The sequence below is a fragment of the Osmerus mordax genome, chromosome 21, assembly GCF_038355195.1.
Source record: "Osmerus mordax isolate fOsmMor3 chromosome 21, fOsmMor3.pri, whole genome shotgun sequence".
Lineage (NCBI taxonomy): Eukaryota > Metazoa > Chordata > Actinopteri > Osmeriformes > Osmeridae > Osmerus > Osmerus mordax.
In genome coordinates, this window is record NC_090070.1 from 3,114,722 (window position 1) to 3,141,813 (window position 27,092).

General features: G+C 41.9%; 2 protein-coding genes across 3 annotated transcripts in view; one reads left to right on the forward strand and one right to left on the reverse strand.

Annotated features, from left to right (window-relative positions):
* dpy30 (dpy-30 histone methyltransferase complex regulatory subunit) lies at positions 1-12,853 on the reverse strand. The gene is made up of 5 exons (XM_067259128.1): positions 12,719-12,853; positions 12,015-12,055; positions 728-775; positions 394-536; positions 1-204 (listed from the first exon to the last, which is right to left on the reverse strand). The coding sequence occupies exons 1-5, from the start codon at positions 12,726-12,728 to the stop codon at positions 132-134; spliced, it is 315 nt and encodes a 104-aa protein (XP_067115229.1). The 5' UTR covers positions 12,729-12,853; the 3' UTR covers positions 1-131.
* spast (spastin) overlaps positions 12,846-27,092 on the forward strand; it is a 21,262-nt gene continuing 7,015 nt past the window's right edge. Inside the window, exons 1-5 of one of the 2 annotated variants that reach the window (XM_067259124.1) lie at positions 12,846-13,297; positions 24,126-24,209; positions 24,373-24,456; positions 25,699-25,779; positions 26,031-26,215. In XM_067259124.1, the coding sequence (XP_067115225.1) occupies positions 12,952-13,297; positions 24,126-24,209; positions 24,373-24,456; positions 25,699-25,779; positions 26,031-26,215 (780 nt within the window). In that variant the 5' untranslated portion in view covers positions 12,846-12,951. The remainder of the gene's footprint in view (positions 13,298-24,125; positions 24,210-24,372; positions 24,457-25,698; positions 25,780-26,030; positions 26,216-27,092) is intronic. The other variant, XM_067259125.1, reaches the window with a different exon arrangement.

Genomic DNA, 27,092 nt, shown 5'->3' on the forward strand with positions numbered 1-27,092 from the left:
TTCTGGGCAGCACAGTTTTTATTCTAGTAAAAAAAAAGTCTGTATCGTTAGCAAACACAACCAATGAAAGAAATATAGCTATGTTCTTGACTTCAAACATGGCCTCGAACTGCCAAATTCCATCCAGGCGCTTAATTTCGTTCTTCAAACTGTGATTTGTTCTTCAGGAGGAACGCTGCTAAAAACTCGATTGGATTTGGAGGTCTGAAAGTGTGACAGGAAGCAAATGTACATTTAATAAAGAGCCAAGCCAGGGTATATGGTGGGTCCTATAGCACATTTGTTCAGAAATTGGCCTCCAGGGTATTCTAAAACTTTAAAATAACGACATATATCTGTGAAAACGATGTGTTGTTGTTGGTCTTTAGTCAGTGAGAATTGTGCTTGCCATACCTTTCCTTGGCCAGTACGGATAGCCCTTGAAGAAGGATGGGTACAACCGTCTGATCAAGATATGCCCTTGTAGGGAGAGACTGCAGGTCCACTTTCTGCTTTGAAACCTTCTCTGCATTAGCTTTCTCGTTTTCCACTATTCTCTACAAGAGAAGAATGATTTAGGAAAAAGGTGGTTTGAGTATTATGAATACATAATACTCAAACCAACACACATGGATTTATTAATCATATCAAGGTGACAAATAATTGCATCTAAAGACATGGGATTAATAAAGTTCCCAGGCACACTCACGGTAATAGATTCAAGCCTTGGATTGTCATTAAACATTACCTGAATGTTTTCTGTCAGACCATATTCAGCATGAGGGTTTTCAGCAACCTAATGGAAAACAAATTGCACAAATCATTTAGATACACTGATGATTGGTAACAATTACTGCCCATTTAGGGCTAACTATCTAGTGCAGGGTTTCTCAAAATGGGTGCTATGACGCCAGTCCAGGGGCACGGCGAAATACTTTGATCATATTTGTGATTTACCATGGTCACTCGTGAAATTATTTGTTATCAATTTAACCTCAAGTGTGTGTGTGTATATGTATATACATATACATACACACACACTAGGGCTGTTGTTATCGAATATTTGAGTAATCGAGTATTCTACCGAAAATTCCATCGATTAATCGAGTAATCGGATAAAATGTAATTTTGCATAATAGGTATATGTCAAACGTCACATGACTAAACCGGTCTCACCGGAAAACAGGTCTCACCACTTCCGCTGCTGTGCTAACCCAACGCAAAGAACTAATGTTCTTCTATTCTCTTAGCCCAACGGCAAACCCAGCTAGTTCACACAATCAAAAATAACATTATTAATATTCTGAGCATTTTAAATTATTTAACTGTGAAGGGGAGTCAGGTGGCAGAGCGGTTAGGGAAGCGGGCTTGTAATCAGAAGGTTGCCAGTTTGATTCCCGGCCTTGCCAGATGACGTTGTGTCCTTGGGCAAGGCACTTCACCCTACTTGCCTCGGGGGAATGTCCCTGTACTTACTGTAAGTCGCTCTGGATAAGAGCGTCTGCTAAATGACTAAATGTAAATGTAAGACCATGTATTTATCCATACTGGTTAAATACCAGATGCGTGAAATCCGAACAGTGATTTTTACTGCGTACCTCAGTGTGAAATGTCCGGATGACCTGATGGAGACCCATGGAAAATCACTCAAAACACTGCTTCGATTCCAGGCTCTGGCAAGAGTATTTAGCTCTAAACTGTTCAATATACACATTTGGCCAAGGACCACCGTGACATTTGCCTGTAAACAGTGATTCTGACTATCAGAGACATTTAAATAGCCTGAAACGGGCAAAACTAGCCTGACTAACGGAGGTCGCTTTCTCAGCCAGGCACATGACGAATGAAACAGGCTCGCTTTCAGAAATCAGACTACCTATCTTTAGATATCAGACTGGCTATCTTTAGCAGGCTCGTATCTACAATAAGCAGTCCTCCCTGATGTTTTAGTGTAGAATGGAGTGAAATACAACATTGTGAACACACTGCCAGTGAGCGACCCGAATCTGACTGAGGCTAAAGTCAAAACAAAGTAGTCTAGTACCAGGGGACGGAGTTTCACTCAGATTCAAGTCTTGCACAAATCACACCAGAAATCGTACCGCCTGGCTAAATGCAGAATACTCATATCTCTTGAAAGCTGCCCTCTACAACCTTTTTGCTGAAAAATTGACCGACAAAATTATTTACTTTGTGACATGACGCGAACGAGACGTGGCTGCCGCCTACAGTAAGACTATGCGGCGTACCGGGCGAGCCGTTCTCAATCAAAAAAGACTATCACGACCCAAAAATATCGCTAACTCCTTGCGTCTCCTTACGCTTTGTGGGTGACGTAAGCGCGTTGTGCCACACTAAAAATAATCATTGCGAAAGAACGTGACGCGATCTTTAAAAATAATTGAAAGAAGCTTTGAGGTAGAGGAATTTTCCTCTATCATTTTTTGTAATCGAGTTACTCAAGGAATCGTTGCAGCCCTAATACACACATTTTTATCTAACCAAAACAGATATTCTCTTAAAGGGGTCATTGATTGCAGTACCGAATTTACCTTGTCACAGTTGAATAACGACAGTTCAGTGGGTAACATGGACATACAGTGAACCTCAAAGTCCATTGACACCTCTTTCCTATGTAAATCTCACAATAAAAAAATGTAGCTGTAAAACGGTAGGTTTTGAAAAAGCCCACCCAGGCTCCACCTTTTTGGCTCTGGTCTGTACCTTGGTCACGCCCCAAAATTGGCTGTGCGCTGCTCTGTGTACTTCCACAGAATTACAAAGAAGAACGTTTTTCTAGCATATTGAAAACGGACTACGGTGGTAAATGAAGTGTTCCAGGCTGCACAGGGAATGCTGACACTTTTCAGTCTTCCTAAGGAACCAAACACTTGACGGGCTGTTATATTTGTCTATGAGAAGATCCCTGTGCAGTTCAACCCTCAATTACACATTTGCTCGAACCATTTCACAGAGGACAGTTTTGAAAGGAAACCTTGGACAATTTAAAGAAGGATTTGGACAATTTAAAGAAGGATTTGCTAAGCCGCTGTTGCTGAAAAGAGGTGCTGTTCCAACCGTATGCTCATCACAAACGCAAGCTGTAAGTATGATTTTGTCAATAACAGTTAGCAATGCTAACGTCTCCTCTATCTAGCATAGGTAGAATGCTAAATACGTTTCTAAACACATCAACATACCTTACATAGCAAATGACTCTAGCTAGACTAGCTGTAGTCGGCATTAGAAGGGAAGCTTCCGAAAAAATAGCCAGAAAAGGAATAGCAGTCTAGCCTATTGCTAATGCCTGTCAAGATTATCTATTTGAAATAACTGGAGAAAGGCAGGTGCTAGATATAGGATACGTTAGCATTGCTAATAACTGTTACCGACAAAATCATACTACAGCTGCGGTTGTGATCAGGCCCGTAACGGAAACACATGAGGCCCCCCCGCAGAATAAGCCTGAGAGCCCCCCCCCCCCACATATGTAACGGATAATGTAATACAAATACTGACGGGACGAACAGGACCCCGACGCGATCAACTGAACGTTTTGGAACATTCTGAAGAGCCGTGTAATAAATGCAAGATATCAAAACTCAAGCTTGTCTTGTGAGGGAAATGTATTCAATAAGAAAAAAACGCTCAAACGGTTTGCAGGTGAATAGCCTACACATGTGCGCGTCTTTTAGCAAATCTGTGTGCAAAGTCTTTTACCACCCTCTTTACATCTAAACTGCGCGCACATTCATTTTCTATGCTAAGGATGGCCACACCTGACAGCCTCTCTTGTGACATGGAGCTTCTGAGATATGTTTTGATCAGTTTCAGCTTGGAAAATTACCTTTCAGCGCTTGCGACATTCATGGGTATTGTCAGAAATAATTTGATGGCCGTGGCTACATCAGGCACACTTGATAGTATGGAGTTGTGTTTTATTATTAGCGTGTTCGCTAAATCATAAATGGAGCCATTTTTTGTCGTGTGAATCTTGTAGAAAGCAGTGACTGTACGTTTTACACGATCATAATATTGTAGTGAGGTCCGCAAGACCACACGGAGCCAACATCTTGCCACACCTGAAGAGTGATTCAATCACATCAGACAAACATAATCAGCCCTTGTGACACCCTCAGTATGCTGATTACCCACCAAACGCCGATGCAAAGGAACCATAGAATTGGGGGGGGGGGACCTCCCCAATCTACCTAATCAGCCCTCCTGCTAGCTTGCAAGCTTCAAAGGGCCTGATTTAGACAACACGTCTCCAGCGACCATTTGCTATCCGTTTCGGCGGCGATTTGAACAAAGAACATACCTTGATCAGAACTTTTGAGGAAAGTTCTTGAGACTTCACCTTTACCACAAGAGTACAAGGTGGAGAATTATGAGAGGGATATTTGTGTTATGTTTGTTACTTTGTTTTAATGTTGTGTTCACTGAAATCTTGATTCTAGTAACAACTCTTTCTTCCTGAAAGATAACCACGTCATTCTTGGTATCTACACGAAGCTATCATAATAAAACAATCATTCAACTATATTTTGTAACTGTACCAAGATGTCCAGAACAATATTTGAACCATCGAATGAACCAGCCAGAGATCAGATCACACCTTTGGTAGGTGTGAAGGAAGGAGGGGGGAGTTGAGAACCCAGCTTCCCCCAATCCACATCTGACCCCAGACGGGTCCTCTCTCGAACTGTATAAAGCCCTAAGATGACCATCAATCTCTGACTCCAGCGAAACCGACCATGGCATGAACGCCATCAGGATTGGCGTTCCAAAGGACGTCGCCAAGCTTCTCCTGAGATTCAACTTCATAGTGAACGCGTCACTATCTGGACGTTTCAACAGAAGAACCAAAAACGCAATTCCAAATGCGACTTCACTGAGATCCCGCAGACTCAGTCACATGACCCAGCGCAGCCGCGCTTTGACTTCAGATTCTTCAAATGGACCTTTGGCGCAAACCGCCCTCAACATCATTGATCAACCCCTGATCAAACGTAACTATGGCTAACGCTCTTTCCTCCTCGACATGGCATTGGCGTGAGCTCTGTTTATGATTTGTAAGGATGTAATCATTGACTGTACAATTTCTGTCTTTCTTTAAGTTAGACCATTTCATTCTGTTCATTGAAACCAATCTCTCATATCAAACCCATAATCCAACTTGTTCATAAGATCTGTTTACCTTACTTGAATAAATTCATTGTAAAGATATTTTGACGTGCGTGTTCACTGATGTTACGATTGGCTCTACACTTAGAACGAATTCATTCCTAAAGATGAGACTGATTATTACATATTAAACATAGGATTCCCTAATGTCCTAAACCAATATTAGGGTGGTGCCCCAAACTTGATGATAAATTAAGTATTTCTATCTTTAAACGAGCAAACCCCGCTACAATATGTATATAACTGAAATACAATGACTTATTGTAACTTTGATTATGTTTTTTGTATGTTTAAATAGTCAAACGCAATCGCTGCAACTGCACGATACTACTGTCGCATAGCGTTACGTTATCATGTTTGCTAATAATGTCAGTTATGTAATATATTTTATAATTAAGCACTTTTTCTACTTTCTCTTTTTTTGTAGTTTCACTCGATTTCAATGTTGTCAGCTTGATAGGAAGTCAATAAAGAAGCAAGGCTAATTTTCCTGGCTCTTGGAAAGGAGGCTCTGTTAACGCTAGGAAGCACAACACAGACAGAGCAGTACAGCTGTCAAAGTATAGGCTAACGTTAGCTACGTGGTACAGTAATGTTAGCTATAGCAAACAGTACAATACCTGTCTCTTCTGGCAGATGAGTGCATCCTTCACCGGCTGGTAGAAAAAGAAATTTGTAATTTTGGGAAGTTTGGCATTTAATTCCGAAATTTTCTGTTTTGAATGCCGCTTTTGGGCACCGCTTTTAAATGTGCGTTTCATTTTTCCTACGCTACAGTTAGCTAGTTACCTATTTGCAGCGGGCTCGCCGGTCTGTGTGACCATCTGACCTACTTCTCATGTCACTTACCTAGCTAACAAAGAAAGCACAATTAAATATACTTTCCTTTATTTTTATATCAACTCTGGAAACACAGACAAGACAATAAGACATCCCATGTAATTCAAATTGGATAAAAAATAAATAAATAAAAATCCCTGCGAGGCGGTGTGGTGGCTGCGGGGGTAATCTTTACGGGCCTGGTTGTGATGAACATAAGGTCGGAACGCACCTCTTTTCAGCAACAGCAACAAATCCTGCTTTACATTGTCCCAGGTCTTCTAAACCGTCCTTGGTAAAATGGTTCGCGCAAATGTGTCGAGGGTCGAACTGCACAGGGATCTTCTGCTACGGTATAGACAAACATCATGCCCGTCTAGTCAATGTTAGCTAGACTCTAGCTCATCTGCTTTTTATTAACGCTGATTTGCAAGGAATGCAAGAACAGCTAGATAGCGAAAACACCTAGACTGTAAACTAGTTCAGCTTGCTAACGCAAGAGCATAGGTAGAATGTGTGATGATTTAGCCTAGTTTATTGGCAATGGGGCTAACGTTATTTCATGTTCCTGACTGTTTCATTCAAATAAATAAAACGTGTTGTCATGTAAATCTACAATTCAAGATGCATGTTTGTCCAGATCTATTTTTCAGCAGAAAAAGACCTTAAGGAACAGTGTGAAATACCCCAAAAACCCAGTCAATCACCCCTTTAAGTTGTTCCTTTCAGTAGCCTACATTTCGGACAAAAAACGACACCACCGCATTTGGGTTTAGGCGTAACCTAGGCAACAAACACTCCTCTTAATGTTATATGTCAGCAGATATCGGAGGCTAGCATGATGAGAGGGACACGGACAGAGAACAAATTGTTTCACCCATTGTGCACTTTCATTTGTTTCCTGTTTATCAGTGCACTGCGATTACTGCACTATTCATTTAATGAAGAATACCTTATTGCTGTTTTTTGTTTCATGTTTTGAACAGTACATAGGCTACAGACATTGTGGATTACGGCACAAATTGTTTTGTGAAATAAATGATAATGGTTCGGAAATTAAATAATTTTTGGGTCATGACTTAATGACCAAGGACAAATGTGGGTCCTGTGGTTAGACCACTAGAGAACCACTGCTCTACAGAGTGCTGTGCTTCAGATGAAAAAGTGCAGAGGGGTCACATGCCAGATTCTCAACTGCAGCCTCCAAAGCGTGTAATATGAAGGCAATAGAGGAGATGGCTGTCCCTATCTTGGGCTGTTAAGCTCATACATCGCAACTTGTTGAGCACGAGGGGCATATTACACGCAGTGTTATCGATGCCAGAACAAATATTGAATAAGACATATTGACAAGATGGAGGAAACACTGCATTGGCCATCAATGCTATGGGTGTAAGTTGGCATAGACGGGCCATCTGTGGGTGAATGTTTACTGCAACTGTTTTACCAGTGTGCTTCAGTTACCTGTATGTATTGCAATGCACTGAACAAGACTGGTTACTTGCATCTATGTCTCTGTCTCATCATTTAACATGCAAACAATCAGAATCAGCATCACTGCCAACGGAATCAGCAGAAAAAGGTGCCTCGTATGAAAGAAACTGGTCCAAGCAACAGCAGCTTTGAGTCTGTACGACAACATTCTAGGAGAGCACGTCAACAGGACCAGGGAGTATCAAGACAGGTGCTGTTGTTGTCTAAATGCCAATATATTTGAAAAAAAACATACTTCTTGGTTGTGACGGCCCATTCCAATATTGGGAAAGAACATGCTAGCTATCCTCTCCATGCTGCCATTGCGGTGAGTGCGCTTCAGTGCACGTTCAACCAGGGCATTGGGGATTAAAAGAGTGAGTGACAGCAAAGTGAGCAGAAATGCTGATCTTCCTTAAGAACTTGCCATGGTTTGCACAAAGTGATATTTTTAAAGCACTAGGTCAGGGGTCACTAATTGGCGGACCGCGGTCCGGACCCAGGCGGTTCCCTATCCGGACCCGGACCTATAACCGATATATTATTATGGAATTAATTCATTTTGACGGAACGTTTCCATTTTAACCGGCACATCTTTTTGTTCCAACTAAATTTGGTTTCTATCTTACTTGTCTAATACAAAGGTCCAATCAGGAGCTTTAACAACTGTAATCACCATGACAACTCACTCACTGAAAGTTGGCCGCAACCTCTGTGAGTCAGGTTGTGTGTGTCATTCGCAACAACGCAGGCTAATCGATTTGCTAACAGAACCTGTTTCTTCCTTACCAAAAACCATGTTGTGCTCTAAACCCGGCGAAAAGACCTCATTTCAGACAAGTATGCATTTGTGCTGCCAGTGGGGAGCACAATAGCTCAAATAAAAGGCAAAAAATGGTCTTGCGCACCATTGGTTAGTGGACCTTTTGGGTTTCTAATTGAGTACCCCTGCACTAGGTTATTAACTATGGTCTTTTTCTGGTAATTATGTTCCAGTTCCTTTATCACCACATTCTCTTGGAGTTCAATAAGGCAGTAGGTCAGGGGTAGGCAACCCTGGTCCTAAGGTGCCACTGTCCTGCATGTTTTAGATGTTTCCCTGCTCCAGCACACCTGATTCAAATGAATGGTCACTACCCGGCTTCCACAGAGCTTGATAACAACCCATTCCTTTGAAACAGGTGTGTTGGAGCAGGGAAACATCTAAAACATGCAGGACAGTGGCACCTGAGGACCAGGATTGTCTACCCCTGCTGTAGGTTATGTATATGTGTTTCTGATGATTTAGGCCTGCCATACAGCCCTGCTTGATTTGTTCGGATTTAAAAAGCAGATTGCTGTTCTTGATACAACCCTAATTCCCCAAAAGTTGGGACGTTGTGTAAAACAGAATAAAAAGCAGAATACAATGATTTACAAATCTCATAAACCCATTATGTTATTCACATTAGAACATGTACAACTTGTCAAATGTTTAAACTGATGAAAAGTACAATTTTAAAGAAAAAATAAGGTAATTTTGAATTTGATGGCAGCAACACATCTCAAAAAAGTTGGGACAAGGCCATGTTCACCACTGTGTAGCATCCCCTCTTCTTTTAACAACAGTCTGTATCTGTCTGGGAACTGAGGAGACCAGTTGCTGGAGTTGTGGGAGAGGAATGTTGTCCCTTTCGTGTCTGATACAGGATTCTTGCTGCTCCTGGGTCTTCTTTGTCATATTTTTCATTTCATGATCCATCAAATGTTTTTAACTGGTGAAAGATCTGGACTGAAGGCAGGCAAGTTCAGCACCCGGACTCTTCTATTACGGAGCCATGCAGTTGTAACAGATGCAGGATGTGGTTTAACATTGTCTTCCTAAAATATGCAAGGCCTTCCCTCAAAAAGATGTTGCCTGGATGCAAGCAAATGTTGCTCTAAAACCTGTATATACCTTTCAGCATTGATGTTGCCTTTCCAGATGTGCAAGCTGATCATTCTATAGGCACTAATGTACCCCCATACCATCAGAAATGCAGGCTTTTGAACTGAGTGCTAATAACAAGCCGGTTGTTCCCTCTCCTCTTTAGTTCTACAGGTTTCCAAAAAGAATTTCAATTTGTCTGAACACAGAACAGTCTTTAGCCCAGAGAAGATGGCAGTGTTTCTGGATCATGTTCACATGTGGGTTCTTCTTTGCATGATAGAGCTTTAACCTGCATTTCTGGATGGCACGGCAAACTATGTTCACAGACAATTAGTTGTGGAGGTGTTTCTGAGCCCATGCAATGATTTGCATTACAGAATCATGCAGAATTTATTTTCCCCCTTGTCCCTTACAACACAGAGATTTCTCCAGATTCTCACAATAATTGTATTATATTTCGTACTGTAGATAATGATATATTCAAAGTCTTCGCAATTTTACGTTGAGGAACAGTATTCTTTTTATACGCAAACATATTACTGATCCGTTTGCAGCTAACGCCTGGGACACACTGCCTGCGATCGGCTGCGATCTGCTGCGCCGCGCCTTGAAGCGCCGCCTTTTTTCTTTCGGCGCCCATGTTATCAAATGGGACCGACCACACTGGCTGCGAAGCGCCGCGATTGCCTGCGATCCGCAGCGATCGTTTTGGCAGCTGGTCAAATTTTTTCGTGAGACGCTTGCGAAATCGGCTGCAGGATGATGAAATACACCATATTAGTTGATATATTTGAATAAAAAAACATGTTATTCAAATTTTACTCCATTAATTGTAGACTAGGTGAACATTTGTAAAGTTGTAGACTTTATAATTACACAATGTTGGTAACGAACGTCCTTTACATGTGGTTACCCTGATGAAAACGAATGAAAATAAACGGATTGATCCGTTGAGCTAGCATGCCCGTAGTTGTTTTGTTTGTTTGAGAGAAACGAGTTGTCACGCGTTGCACGCAGCACACACGCGTGCAGACATAGCCTACCGAGAGAGGACCCCCAAGTCGATTACTAAAATCATGCATCTAATGAATTCTCGAATTTGAAAAGCACAGGGAGTTGTATGACCCCCAGCAACAATTTTACATTTAGTCATTTAGCAGACGCTCTTATCCAGAGCGACTTACAGTAGGTACAGGGACATTCCCCTGAGGCAAGTAGGGTGAAGTGACTTGCCCAAGGACACAACGTCAGTTGGCATGACCGGGAATCGAACTGGCAACCTTCGGATTACTAGCCCGATTCCCTCACCGCTCAGCCACCTGACACCATTTTACAAGGTCAACGTAGATAAGTATCAATGCTGGGATATAGCCAATGCCATGTTTATGTACCATGTCAGCGTAAAGGACAGTAGAGTTGCTGAAAGGCTTGGTGACCGGCGCGGAGAAATGGGTGTCTGGTGTGAACAGCTTTTGCTCAGTCGTAGCCGATCGTGGCGCTGCGTGGCGCGTCCAGGCGCTTCGCAGCAAGTGTGTCCCAGGCGTAACCAGGGCTGCGTTTCCCGAAAGCGTTGTAAGCCTAAGTTGATCGTAGAATCCATTGTATGACTAATCTTAGTTTTACGGGCCGTTCCCAAAGACACCGTAGCTAAAAGGGTCTCTTGAAAATGTGTAGCTCTTGAAAGCGCATAGATAAGCCTACTCCTTACGAGCATGTTTGGGAAATGCACGGAGATATCGATGGTTTAGTTATTTTGCTCGATCTTTGCTACGATTCATCGTTATCTGGAAACGCAGCCCTAGTTAGTTGCAAAATTTTCCTACAGCTCTTTATTGCCCCCATCCCAACTTTTTTTTTTTTTTTTTTTGAGACGTGTTGCTGCCATCAAATTCAAAATTACTTAATTTTTTTCTTAAAATTGTACATTTCATCAGTTTAAACATTTGACATGTTGTATATGTTCTTTTGTGAATAACAATGGGTTTATGAGATGTGTAAATCATTGTATTCTGTTTTTTTTATTTTATTTTACCCAACGTCCCAATTTTTGGGCAATTGGGGTTGTATAGTGTAGATATGTATTTCTCTACACGGTTCTTGCAAGCCTTATGATGAAGTTGTCAATTTGCCATTTAGCCAAATTATTGATTTGGCACTCTTTGAAATTGTCTTATTACTTTGGTAATAATTTACAGAAATCTACTTACTAGTAGTTCATCATGCCGTGATGTGCATTAAAAAACAATTAAATAGGTATTTGCACAGACGGCGCTGCCACCATATTTCAAATCAGAAATCTTGTTACCATTATACAGGGCTCTCAAGTTTTATCAAAAGTTTGGCGTCAGATTATAATTCTAGTCAACTTTTTGGTACAAAAATCCTGATTGGGTGGTGGGTGGCATTTAACTCTATTACTCGAGACAGCTCTGAACTCGGCAGAAAACTTACCTCCGTATGCCGGAATATAGCGGGTCAAGTTATCCCTCACTTCTCAGCGTGAGATACCCAAGGTGTGGCGTGAGAAATGGTTGACATTCGTGAGACTCACGGCGAATGCTTCAAGCTTGAGAGCCCTGATTATAACCATCTAATTTAGTCCTGAAAATAAAGCTTTTCATGTGAATAGGAGTATACGTTTACTTACAGGAGTATGCCCCTCCATGGATTGATCTGCGTCAGTGTGATCTGTTGGAAAGTAGTTGAAAGCAGTGTTAGGTGCCAACTACACCTAGAACAACCCGTAAACGGCTTTAGCATGACAACCAACCATTATCGGAACTGGTATGCTTGAAGAAGGTTGCAATGTAGCTATACTAGCTAGCGATGCTACTTACTGTAGCATTTTGTGAGGCTTTGTATGTAGTTACGTTACACAGGCAACTACCTCTGTTGTTAGCAATTGATTTGTTATTCATTTGAAATAAGCGTTTGCTAACTGTAGCAACTCATCTACTCTAGCTAACTGGCTAAACGTACGTTGATGTTCCCAACAACAGCTAACGTTAGCCAGCTAGTTACAAATGAATGAACAATTACCGAGCAAGTGGCGGGTAGCGTTATCGATAGCTGCACAACGCTTCTACTACTAGTACTGTAGACTACTGTGCCAACTGCTGTTATTAGCTAGCGCTAGCTAGCTTTTAGGCTAGCGTTAGCTAGCTAACACAGCGTTAGCCTGTCTTCAATGAATCCCACGCCACATTAGGGTACAATCCTTATAGAATTGACTGAGTGAGATTCATATTTTTTACATAGTTGATATTCTCAGCTCAAAGAAACACATATAATAACGGAATACTCAAGTATAAAGCAAAAATAGGCTCGTTCGTCCAACAACGAAGCACTCACCATCCGCCATGTTTGTTGTTAGTATTTACGCAATAAGCGTGTTGTACGCTAATTACGTGGTGCCTGGTTACAAAGCAAAAAAAACGACTGTCCTTAGGGTGCAACGCCTCTTTTGCTTTCCCTTTTGCTTTCCCTTTTGTTGGTGTGCTTGTCCACCAGACCAAATCCTCCGAGCTTAGACCCGTTAGAAACGCGAGACAGTTATGTTATGGATACGATAGTCAGTTGGGTGAATGAGTTCCACGGGAGGAAGAGGCAGAAAAAAGAGAGGCGCTGGATCCACACCAGAAGGAGACACCTGCGATCAGGTGTCGCTACATAGGCGGAACTTGGATTACTTCTCTTACCCGCTACTGGCGTTGTTTGCGTTGTTTCGATTCCTCACTGTGCACTGTGTCGTGCTCTTCGCCTGGTTATGCGAGGGACTTTCTCGAGCTATGGCTACAAGACCAAAAACACAGGCAAATCAGCAAGGGAACAACAAGGTGTGCGAGGACAGCGGTGAGCGGATAAGGAACTACCACAAGCAAGCTTTTGAATACATCTCTGTTGCATTAAGAATAGACGAGGATGACAAAGGTATGGTTTGTGTCCACTCGCAGTTTATATAGCAGTCAGGTTGTCTTGCTAAGCAAGATACAGTTGCGGAGGATGGGGGGTGACAGTGGTTGCAGCTAATTCGGAGTGAAGTGTTGAATTTGTTCAAAAAAGCATGCCATGGATCATGTATTTGGGTGTGAAGTTTATTCTTGTTTATGGGGTTTCCAATGACAATGATTCCTGATCAAATTTGACAAAATTGATGCAAGGTCTTTGAGCTTACCAGGGCTCGACAATGACGATGGCCCGGGGACAGTAAAAAGTAACGTCGGGACAGTTAAACTAGCAACTCACTGGCCCGATCGGGCCACTGCAAATTATTGATTGAAAAAAAAAAATCGCATTGTAAAAGTTAACATCCTTCATATGTTTTTCTATCTGCTAAATGCATAAATAACTTTGCAGCTTGTGGGGCGCACATTTGGCAACTCAAGAGTTGAGTAGTGAGTGACGAGTGGTTGTCAAATTGTAATTCTCTAGTCTCGATACATTTTTTAACAACTGGCGCGAGACAATAAAGTGAAAATGGCAGCAAAGTAGAGCTACGAGCTCAAACGGAATCAACTTTTTTTTTATGGAACTAAGATGCACTGTGTCGTCTGTCCTATGTTCCCGTCTAAAGCAGGCAAAGGTGGATCTTTTTACACACGCACCGACAATTTTCGGAAAAAAATCCGTGACCAGCCATGCTAGCAGACAGCACCTGGTTTGCGTGACAGCTAAGCGAATGATTGACAATCCATCTTCCAGGCCATTGAGCATGCTGGTCAGGAATTTAAATGCAGATTCCCATCGTGTTATTGCACGACTTATAACAACTGCATATCACGTAATTAAAACGGGCCAGCCGTTCGCCTCGTTTCCCCGGGCTATTGAACTGCAGCAGAAGAATGGTGTCGACTTGGTTACTTAGTATCATACTGATGAAATGCTATGGAAGCTTTTATATATTAGCATTGAGGGAGCAGAGGTTTCAGTTTCAGCCAGACAGAGTTGCGTAGAGATGGCTGTCAGCAGGGAAGAGAGCACATCATGTTTGAGGTTAAAAGTCAATTGTTTTGCTGACTATTACTTTTTTCTTTTTTATCACTAGAAATGTGATTTCATTTTTATTCTTTTGATATCCAGGATGTGTTTAATAAATGGTTTAACATGTTAACAGAATAACATAACTTATAAGTCTTTGGTTTTGTTGTAACAATGATAAATTACAACTTTTGGAGGGGGGGGGGGGGGGGGGGGGGGGCTTGGGGCCAGTAAGTTTCAAACCCAAATGTTTTTAATGTTGAGCCCTGAACTTCCTTTTCAGCAGTAGCAAAAGTTGAATACTGGCCTGTGCGTCTGCCTTATTGAAGCTGACAGTTCACATTGTTGACATAGAAGTGCAGGCTGGCCAGCCCAAAGCCACTGTCCCTTTCACAACACAATCCAGTGGAAGCACCAGTTGGAGTGAAATAGGAGTTGAACTTTAGCGAGACAATGTCAAAAATTGAAATGATTGTACTATTCAAAAGTCACATTCATTTCCAACTGTTAAGCTAGTCTTCCCTCGTCTTGGTGTCAATATTGATTTGTGACAAGATGTCTAGATAGGCTTTGCAGGAACCTTTTGTGATTTAACAATATGATTTAACAATAACTATACCCAGTTAAACTAGGCTAGCAGACATACAGTCAAGTTCATGTGATCCCAATAGATCGATTGACATGGCCTGGGATAATCCAGTGTGACAGTAATTGGTATCGTCACTAGCGTGGAAAATTATGTCTCTCTTCTTGCCCACATGTCATCATGCATGGCTTAACTGACTGAATCAAGTTGGCCTCTCTCTCTCATTTACAATGAATGTAACCTAGACTATCTCTGGTGCCCTCAATAAAGATTAGAGTTTAGAAACTTCACTGGTTATAATTAAGACAATTAGGTATTCTAACAACTAGTCAATTTATGTTAAACCTTAAGTGCATCAGATTAGCTACATTTGTTTTTAATTCTCTGAAGAAGGCAGGCGAATAATTTGTGAATAGCACATAAAAAGCCCTAAAGAGTGTATGCAGTATTTTTCCTGTCAGTATTTTCCAACTAACATGGTGTATGGTGATGCATGTTATTGACTGGAAGCCAGATCATCCTAGTCCTGGAAACCAGGACTGCATGCTCATCATCCCTGCAATTCACCTGAACCGTCAGCTATGACTGTAAAACAAACTTTAGGATTTAAAAGTTTTACCGGCATGTTTATTAAATTAAACCTATTTTCATTGATGTCAGAGTGAAATTGTATCTTTGGCTAGCCTGGCAACACCAGACATAATATCCTCAGTGCCAGTCAGTGAGCATCCAATCTACATCAGTGTTTACATCAAAGTGTCGACATTTATTGAAGAAGGTTTTCAGCTTTACTGGCTGTTAGTTTATTACAGTTAATTATCAGTAAGAGCAGCCTTATCTTGTTGGTAAGTAGAATAAGTGGAATCACCTACAGAACCAGCGTCATTTATTTTCACGTCCCACAAAAATCTGACATTCAACCTCTCGCTGGATGTAGCACCAGCAGAGAAATAGCCATGAAATGGCCCAACAAAGGGCTTGATTCACGCAGGCCCTCTGCCTTTTGTGCTCTCTAACTCTGCCTCTAGGCGGACGGGGGAATGCCATATGCAATGTCGGTGCTGAATCCTTTGAAACAAATAGGCTGTGTTAGCAAAGATCTATGCTATGCTACAGAGATCTTACTGAAAGAGAACTGGCTGGAGATTCCCCTACACAAACAATGACTCCTGCACGTTAAACCTCAATATCGACAATGATTGGAAGATGTGTATCTTCCATCACAGACAGTAACCTATAAAACCAACTGGCAATAGGTATTTAATGTGGGGCTTCTCTGAATAATTTATGGTAAAAATTGAGTGGCTGCAGCTGTTATGGTCCCTTTTATGTCTCTAAAGGATCAAATTACTTCTGTCATATAAGATGAATAACAGATTAACTATATAAGGCAACCTTCATAAGAAATATAAAGCACATTGCTGCTTTAAGGGAATTTCCAGTTAGCATGGCTGAATTTAGTATCAGGGAATGCCCCCGTCAGAATTTTCAGTCGGGATATTGGAGACTGAATATGATCATTCAGTCACCAAGCACTATTAAAAAAAAATCATATGACTTGTCTGTGCTCCAGGGCCAGGCTTTCAATTACAACTCTTTGCTCTAACTCTTTGCTCTAAGCACAAGTTCAGAGACTGTGAAAGATTAAGGTCAAAGAGGATTCATTTATAATGCTACAGTAGTTTGATCCTCAAACAGATCTTCAAGTAAGCTGTGCCTTTATTGCCATATGTCTGCTGTTAGGCCGACTTCTTCTTGAGTGACTTTTTGAAAATTGTGTTTTAAGCCTAACCCTTTTACAGATACGGCACCAAAAGCTTATTTTAAATGAAACTATGTAATTATATCAATAGCAAGGCCGTAATCATAATATATATTGGGGACACACACATCCCCCCCCAATATTCAAATCTGGTAAAAATGTCCCCCCAATGTATTGATATAAAAATACTAGGGGGAGCATAGATTATGGACGCCGATGGACGGCGATGCTGTTCAGAGTGCATAGGGCATGGACGGCGATGGACGGTGATGCTGTTCAGAGTGCAGTCCCTGATTAGCATGGACGGCGCTAGCACTTGAATGGTTGAGAAGGACGGCCATGTTTAGCAGGCTGTTGAGCTAAACCAGAACTGTCGAAGGCTACCATAGCATGTACCTAGCTACAGCAACTTTGGATGACTCAATAACTTTCGTCACGTTATTTTGTATGAATTGCATTTAAGTGTAGGCTATATATTTACGCCTTGATTTTTTTACATACAAAAGTAGGCCAGTCAACAATAAAATCTCATGATAATATAACTTTAGACTTGAAAAACAATATATTATGGTTAGGGTTTGCCTAGATATAGGCTAGGCTACATATATTTGAATTATTTCGAGAATTGTTAATAAAGACTTGTTTAAAGATTTAAACATTGTGTTAGGGGGACTGACGAGATCTACAGCAGACTTGTCTCTCTTAACCGCTGGTTGGCTCGCTTCTGTTCAGAACAGGGTTTAGGATTTGTAGATAATTGGTCTCGTTTCTGGGCCAAACCTGGCTTGTTGAAAAGTGACGGGCTCCATCCGAGCTGGAGAGGTGCTTTCCTATTGTCTAGGAATATTGAAGCTATTTTAGAGCAGGCCTGACACTCACTAGAACAAGCCGGGCTACAGTCTCTTAGAGAGTCTGATAGGTATGCTGTGAGCTGTTGGGGGCCCGATAGCCTAACTTGTAGTGTAGTCAGTGGGGTTGCTGATGTCGTTTCTCCCATTGAGACGGTGTCGGTCCCCCGCCCTTTCTCAAAATTTCGGCCTTCAAGTATTAGGAATTATACCAATTTAATATGTATTCAGCCTTGCTCCCCCGTTGCGCTTCCTACTGGGTTTTCTGGTGGCGGTGCCGCCTTCTCAGGGGAATTGTCTACGTCTAAATCTGCCAAAAACCCATACTGGAATGTTGGGCTCCTAAACATCAGATCTCTATCCACAAAGGCCGTTTTGATTAATGATCTAATGTCTGAATACAGCCTGGACTTGATTGGACTCACCGAAACCTGGTTAAAACCTGATGAATATTCCCCCCTGAATGAAGCATCGCCTCCGGATTTTGCGTACTCACACATCCCTCGTGTATCAAAGAAAGGTGGTGGTGTTGCTATGATATATAAAGCTAGCTTCAACCTCAGCCTAAAATATGTAAATACCTTTAAATCATTTGAAATAATTTGCATGAAACCACCAACTATTTTAAAAAGAAATAATGCTACTACTCCTGGCCCCCCTCCCTCATTTTGTATAGTTACTCTATACCGGCCCCCCGGCCCGTATTCCCTCTTCCTGGAGGAATTTGCAGATTTTAGTGCTGATCTTGTGACATATACTGATAACGTCTTGATTATGGGTGATTTTAACATTCATGTGGATGACCCAAAAGATCCTTTAAGTAAGGCCTTTACTGCTCTAATGTATTCCACAGGTCTCACTCAGGTGGTTTCCAAACCTACCCATCTTCACTCGCATACATTGGATTTAGTTCTCACGCGGGGAATTAAGATTAGTGACGTCATTGTCCACCCCCACAATCCTATATTATCAGACCATTGCCTGGTCACCTTCAAAATGGACCTCTGCCAGAGCCTTGGAGGCACTAAGAATATTTTTACTAGCCGTTGCATAAACCCAAACACAGCTCTGGAACTGGCTAATATTCTACCCGCTGCACTAGAAGTCCTCGACGTCCCAAATAAATCATTAAATACTAAAACGAGGGATCTGAATTTGGTTCTTCAGCTATCCCTAGACTCTGTTGCCCCTCTCAAACCAAGGAAAAGAAAGGACAAGAAACTGGCTCCATGGTATTCAGAGGAAACCCGCACTCTTAAGAGGTCCACTAGAAAACTAGAACATAAGTGGCGTACCACTAAATTGGAGGTTTTCCGCCTGGCCTGGAAGGACAGCCTAATGGAGTACAAGCATGTCCTCATCAGGTCCAGATCGGATTATTTCTATAGGTTGATTAGTAAGAACAAACACAACACTAAGTTCCTATTTGATACTGTTGCAAGTCTCACTAAGAAAAGTACACTCTGTGTTAGTTCAGATTTCTCTCCCAATGATTTTTTAGATTTCTTTGACCAAAAAATCTATGCAATAAGGGACAAACTACAGACTAGTCCTGGAGGAGTGGCCATCAACACTGAACTTTCCCCTATACCAAGCATGCTGCATGTTGAGGCTCTCACTCACTTTAACCCTATTTCTATGGAAGCGTTCATCAAGCTGATAGACTCCTCGAAACCCACTAGCTGCCTTCTCGATCCCCTCCCTGCTAAACTCTGTAGGGAACTTCTCCCTATTATTGGACCACCCATGCTTAGTATTATTAATGAATCTATTGTAATTGGCCAAGTCCCCATCGATTTCAAACAAGCTATTATTAAGCCCCTTCTAAAAAAATCAAACCTGGATCCAGGTTGTCTTAGCAACTACAGGCCAATTTCAAATTTGCCATTTCTCTCCAAAATTTTAGAGAAGGCTGTGGCACAACAGCTCACTGAGCACCTCTCCTCAAATCAGCTTTATGAACCTCTCCAGTCTGGATTTCGTCTCCACCACAGCACTGAAACTGCATTAACCAGGGTAGTCAATGATCTACTGTTAAGCTTCTGACGCGGGTTCTATCTCTGTCCTGGTTCTTTTAGACCTAAGTGCAGCTTTTGACACGGTGGATCATGAGATTCTCTTGGAACGTATGGAGAACTATGTTGGGATTTCTGGTACGTCACTTCAGTGGTTTAGATCGTATCTATCTGATAGATCACAATATGTCCACTATGATGGCTGCTCATCCAGGAGCTCCACTGTAAAATACGGAGTACCACAGGGTTCAGTTCTAGGCCCTCTGTTATTCTCTCTCTATATGCTGCCTTTAGGAAACATAATTAGAAGCTCTGGGGTAAATTTTCACTGTTATGCAGATGATACTCAGCTATATATGTCTATAAAGTCTGGAGAATTTCCACATGCTATGGAAAAATGTGTTTCTAGGTTGAGAGCTTGGATGACTGCAAATTTCCTTCTTCTAAATTCGGATAAAACCGAGGTTCAAATTTTCGGTCCTAAAAAATATAGAAATAATTTTCCCAATCTGACCTTAGACCTAGACGGCGTCAAAGTCTCTCAAAGCCAGCTAGTAAAAAATTTAGGAGTCACAATGGACCCAGACCTTTCGTTTGAGTACCATATTAAGCAAATTACCAGAACTGCATTTTTCCATCTACGTAATATTGCCAAAATACGAAAATTTCTCTCAAAGGATGATGCCGAAAAACTAATACATGCATTTGTTACGTCCCGATTGGACTATTGCAATGTGTTGTTCTCTGGCCTCCCAATTACCCACCTAAAAAATTTACAGCGGGTGCAAAATGCTGCTGCTAGACTATTGACCAGATCAAGAAAGTTTGATCACATAACATCTACTCTTATCTCTCTACACTGGCTCCCTATCCAAGCCAGAGCTGACTTCAAAGTTCTACTACTAACATACAAATCTCTGCATGGATTGGCACCACTGTACCTCTCCGGTCTCCTTGCACCCTATTGCCCCGCAAGGACACTTAGATCTCAAGATGCTGGCTATCTGGTGGTTCCCAAAGTTAAGAAAAAGACAGCTGGAGGTAGGGCGTTCTCATATAGAGCACCTCTTCTCTGGAACAAATTACCCGTCTCAATTAAGGAGTCTGATACTGTTTCGACATTTAAAATTAGGTTAAAAACGTTATTGTTTAGTCAATTCTACGACTGTTAAAGGTAAGTAAGTTACTAGTTGGAGGCAATGGGGGACGGGTTGCTTCCATCCTTATTCTATAAGTATAACTTATTTTAGAGTTCTCTTCCCCTGGAACAGATTTCATGTTCCAAATGGGGGGGGCTGTCGCTGTCTTGGTGTGTGGGGTTGCATCAAATTCCCCTTTTTTGCTCTGTTAAATTGCTGCACCAGTCCACACTTGACCGGTGGGGATCTCATTCTATTATGACTGTAACTTATCTGCTCCTGGCATCCTCTAATCCCTGCTCTCCTCTCTCTGTCCCCCCCCACACACATCCCTTGTGGTGTGGGGGGTTTGAGTTGTCAGTTTAAAAGTGTTTTATGGGTGGATTTGGAGCCGCCAGTCAGTCGCTCCAATTTTGCGCACAAACCACTAGAGCAGAGACAAATCTAGACGTTGCAATACCATGCTATGCGACAAGTCAAGTTTTGAAAATATGCATTTAGTCTTGTAGCACCAGCAAAAGTCGTTTTTGACTATGGATCCGGCGAAATGTTATCTTACACGGTAAAGTTAGCATTGAGCCAGAAGGTCTACAGTTATAAAAAACATCATAAATTGACATGGCTGTTCAATTATGATAGCAGAAACAACTTTTATAGGCCCTTTTTCGCATGGACGGACGGCCGACAGCAGGGATGTTGAGGGCCTCCCTTTACTTAAGTAAATAAAACTGCACTTGACATTATATGCATGAAAATAGGACCACCAAAACAATAAAAGCATAATAACCTTTACAATAAAATAAAGAAAAAAACTGTGTTTGGTCTTAAATGTTTTATTTAAATACAAAACCCCACCAACAATATTAATCAAACTATGTAGTCTAACATAAATAAAAGCAATACCAAGCAATAATACAAATATATGTAGACTATATCTAGGCTATATATTAGGCTATAGTTTTCATATCTGCATTGTCATGAGATTTTATTGTTGATTGGGCTACTTCTGTATGTAAAAAAGGAAATAAAGGTGTTCCTACACATAGGATACATGCAATTCATAGCCTACAAAATAACGTGACAAAAGTTATTGAGTCTTCCAAGGTTGCTGTAGCTACATTTTATGGTAGACTTCGACGGCTCTGGTTTAGCTCAACACATCGTATTGTGTTTTGAGTGTATTGTGTTTTGCATTCGTCTCCGCTCAAAGTGGTTCGTGCGCAAAATTGGAGCGACTGACTGGCGGCTCCAAATCCACCCATAAAACACGTAAAAAAAATACAACTGATGGCTTAAAAGACCTAAAGGGCAATGTATATTGATTCTGATATCAAAGGGTCATAACACACAGTTTAAATCTTTAAACAAGTCTTTATTAACAATTCTCGAAATAATTCAAATATATGTAGCCTAGCCTATATCTAGGCAAACCCTAACCATAATATATTGTTTTTCAAGTCTAACGTTATATTGTCATGAGATTTTATTGTTGACTGGCCTACTTTTGTATGTAAAAAAATCAAGGCGTAAATATATAGCCTACACTTAAATGCAATTCATACAAAATAACGTGACGAAAGTTATTGAGTCATCCAAAGTTGCTGTAGCTAGCTACATGCTATGGTAGCCTTCGACAGTTCTGGTTTAGCTCAACAGCCTGCTAAACATGGCCGTCCTTCTCAACCATTCAAGTGCTAGCGCCGTCCATGCTAATCAGGGACGGCACTCTGAACAGCATCGCCGTCCGTCCATCCATGCAAAGATCAGCAGCCATCGCCATCCGTCTATGGACGTCCATATGGACGTCCATGACGCTCTGAGGGATTTAGCCCCTACTGCAGCGCCACCTAGCGAATTGGATGACGAAATATACAATTGAGTACGTGTCACTAGATCGCAACAAGATAGGCTATTTGAATGGTTGGTGAGAGGCAAGAAACAATGAAAACTGAGGATTTAGATTATTCAGATATGGATATATTTAAAATATATATACAATAATAAACAATAACAATCGCAGTATCACATCCATTTACCCCTCCACCAAATACAACAGCATCGCCCCATCCAACTCTTCATCATTCCCTCCACCCCATCAACCACTATTGAGAGCAACATTTTGAAGCATTTCTAGATTTTCGCGACCACCAAAAGACCAAAAAGAGTGCGACCAAAGCAGTATTCCCCACAAAGTAAAGTAGCAGATGCGGGAAAATCCGAACAGTGCTTTTTACTGCGTACCTCAGTGTGAAATGTCCGGATGACCTGATATGGAGACCCATGCAAAATCACTCAAAACACTGGTTCGATTCCAGGCTCTGGCAAGAGTATGTAGCTCTAAACTGGTCAATATACACATTTGGCCAAGGACCACCACAACCTTTGCCTGTAAACAGTGATTCTGACTGTCAGAGAACTTTAAATAGCCTGATCAAGTGGGCAAAACTAGCCTGGCTAACAGAGGTCGTTTTCTCAGGCAAATTACGAATGAAACAGGCTCGCTTTGAGAAATGCTAGCCTGGCTATCTTCAGCAGGCTCGTATCTACAAAAAGCAGTTTTTGGTGTAGAATGGAGTAAAATACAACATTGTGAACACACTGCCAGTGAGCGACCCGAGTCTGACTCAGAATGAGTCTGAGGCTAGTAACGTCAAAACAATGTAGCCTAGTACCGGGGGACGCAGTCTCACCCAGATTGCAAGTTTTACACAAATCACACAAAGAATCGTACCGCCTGGCTAAATGCAGAATTCCCATATCTCTTGAAAGCTGCCCTCCTCGACCTTTTTGGTGTAAAATTGACCGACTTGTAAAATTATTTACTTTGTGACATGACGCGAACGAGACGTGGCTGCCGCCTACAGTAAGACTATGCGGTCTACGGGCGAGCCGTTCTCACTCAAATAAGACTATCACGACCCAAATAAAAATTTAGAGTCGACAGATCAATTGGGAATTGCTTTTTCTTTTAAAGGCTGCCCTCCTCAACCTTTTTGGTGCAGAATTCACTGAGATAAAAATTGGAAACTGGAGGCATCTTTTGTAAAACAGTTCCATGTCAGCAATGAGCGTACAGATCCGGAAGGGATGAGACCTGTTTCACCGAATACAGAAGTGTTTTCCGCATAAACCCTATTTAATGTTGAGCCGGCCGTAACCTACATTCATTACTGCAGGAAAATATTGATTATTTTGTTCCGGTCCATGGTTATCCAATTCGCTAGGTGGCACTGTCAGATAAAACGAGGGTCCTAGAACTGCGGTCCTGAAACTGCAGCTCTCCGGCTCTGCAGGTACATGCTACTCCATTAGGCTATATCATAGCTCTCTGTTATACGTGCGCATTTTTGTCTTGATTAGGCCTGTTTGCTGTAACAATAAAACAGGTTTAATGTTCGCCCTGACCTGTGTTTTTTCCACTGTTTTGTTAGGGCACAAGGCGAAGGCCGTCCAATGGTACAAACGGGGTATCACTGAGCTTGAGAGAGGCATCGCAATCGAAATAACGGGAAATGGTGAGTTCAGACTTAATGGAATTTCCAATGGGATTTGTAAAATACTACTGCAAAAGCATTTCAGTTTCACAGTGATGTGGTTGTGCTTGGTATTCATTACTTAATGACATAATTATAGTTGTATACTTGTTTTGATAAATTTTTCTAACCTTACTTATGTTAGGGGAGCAATTTGAGCGCGATAAACGCCTGCAGGCCAAGATGACTACAAATGTCATTATGGCAAAAGATCGCCTGGAGCTTCTTGGTGAGCAAACCACATTGGGTTATCCCAAAACCGGTCCAAGCACATTTGGCGCCCTAAGCAAATGTGCTAGGACAACAGAACCCCCCCCCCCCCCCAAACCCCCCGCCCCCCGGGGGGCGAATCCCGGTGGATTACAATGCATTACAATTCCCTTTATACACAAGACCAACCAATCAGACCAAATCTTGAATGGGGTGTGAGGGCCATCAAGCTGAGAGCAGGTTTGACACCCAGCCTTACACATTTGTATTCCTAATAGGAGTCTATATATGTGTGTTTCAAATCTCTTAAAAAAACCCACATGTCTATACATGTTTTAATAGTAGTTGACCCTATAGTAGTTCACCCTAAACATCTGTTGAAAATGTTTTAAACCAAGCTTTTTTAGGGATACATAATGAACATATTTTTGGCTAAACCATTTAATCGTTGCTTGAAGGACTGCACAAAGGTAATCTGTGCAGTGTGTCCACCCTGTTTCGCCAAAGCTTTTTTTTGCTGGCTCGAGCAATCTTCCAGTTGGATGCAAAGTTATCTATCTCTGCTGGATGCTTGATTGACGCTGGAATTTAAAACGTTTTTTTATGCTGAAATAATTATGACTTTTCATGTTACCATCTGGTTTGCAAATCAGTCGTAAGAGCCCAAACATAACATTACGCGTTGTAGCGGGTCAAGGGGTGTGGGGTATCCACAATAACAAGTTGAATAAGACTTCAGCACACCCAGTCCACTTTCCATGTATCAGCCACTTTAATTCATCACATACATCATTTTATAGGCCATCCCACAAACAATCAACCTCCCAACGAGACACAGCCTGTCTTGTTGAAGCAGGAAGTCCCTATATGGCTCGGGGGTGGATCCAACGGGCGGCCAGATACCTGCCCTCAATCGCCACTCCCCTCACCTCTCCCTGCCGTCTGCCACAGTGTTTTCAATCAAATGGGGACAAAGTGCAAATAAAATAAACCACCCTTCTCCCATTGAAATATATTCGTCCTTGTCTGCATGTCCTAAAACAGTTTCATGCATGGCATGATATCTTATATCCAGCTCAAACTGTGTTGTTCACACTGTCACTGCATGGTACATGCAAAACTGGATTTTATAAATGTATTTTATGCCACAAGTCCACATCAGTATCCTATCCTTCTCTTCTCTTGTGTTGAGTTTTGAGTCTTAGGTTTCCCTGCCCCAATATTGGTTTCTCTTTGTTGTCATTTTGTGTTTGTTATTTAGCAAAGCTTTCAGGGCCAGCTCAGAGAGCCACTTATACAGAGAGTACAAACCAATCGTACCATAATGGCCATCTACACTCAGGTGGGTGCTTCCACAACCTTGCTGTTTGATACTCTGCCCAATTATAGTTCCCTCAGAGGGGTTCTTGCTAAGTTTTATAATTTACACAGTTTTAAAAGGGGCCTTACTATCAATATTTGGGAGAAGCTTTAATACCACCAGTGGTACGTTTGAGGTTTTTCCAAATTGGACAAAAAGTACTTTTGTTAAAAAAAAGAAATAATAATATGCATATAAATGTTTTTACTAGCCACAAACTCTGTTTTTGACAGTTAGTGGCACTGTTCCCAAAAAGAGGGACTCCCTGACACACTCCAGTCACTCCCTTCCACGACCAAAGCACACACAGAAACCCTCCTCTTCGGGTGGGTACAGCAGTCACCAGCGATCTCCCAGCTTTAGCGGGCTGTCCAGCACCCACACACACCAGCCTGCCCCCCAGCCCAACATCAATAAGGTGAGATCTAGACAAATATCATATACACTGATTAACCAAAACATTATGACCACTCACAGGTGAATATATTAAAATTGACCATTTCCAAAAAAGGGCATTTTTCAAGGTCTGGGCAGATTAGATGGTAGGCGAACAATCAGTTCTCGTTGTTAACCTGTTGGATGCAGGAGATGTAACAGAGCGACCTTGATAAGGGTCAAACTGTTCTGGACAGATGACATCTTTGAAACAGGGTTGTGGGGTGCTCCTAGTCAGTAGTGGGGAGTACCTACTGACAGGGGTCAAAGGAAGGACAAACCACAAACCGGCGACAGGCTTTTTTGATGCCCAATACTCATCAATCCACAAGGACCACCCTGTCTGGTCCAAAGCAACAACATGTCTACTGTGGCACAAGTCACAGAATGTTTATATGATGGTTACGGGGAAAATAAATTGCATTGCACCCTGCTGCTTATTTACATTTACATTTAGTCATTTAGCAGACGCTCTTATCCAGAGCGACTTACAGTAAGTACAGGGACATTCCCCCGAGGCAAGTAGGGTGAAGTGCCTTGCCCAAGGACACAACATCAGTTGGCATGACCGGGAATCGAACTGGCAACCTTCGGATTACTAGCCCGATTCCCTCACCGCTCAGCCACCTGACTCCCTGCTTATGGGGCTATGTAGCTGCAGACCCCGGTCAGAGTTCCCATGATGCCTGTACACTATCAGAAACACCTATAATGGACATCGGAACTGGACCTTGGACCAGTGGAAGAAGGTCTTTTAACTTGGGATTTGACGTCACCAGGATGCACTGTGGGAAGACGGTACCCTATCCTGCCATTCATGTGGACAACTTGCATATAGATGCTACGTACCTAAACATCAT

Bases quoted from the DNA above. Each gene is read 5' to 3' on its own strand.
- dpy30 (XM_067259128.1), bottom strand. The intron at 776-12,014 runs GTAAGTAAACGT...GTTTTCCATTAG, and splicing joins CCATGGAGGGGCATACTCCT to GTTGCTGAAAACCCTCATGC. The intron at 205-393 runs GTATGGCAAGCA...TCACACTTTCAG, and splicing joins TCCGTACTGGCCAAGGAAAG to ACCTCCAAATCCAATCGAGT.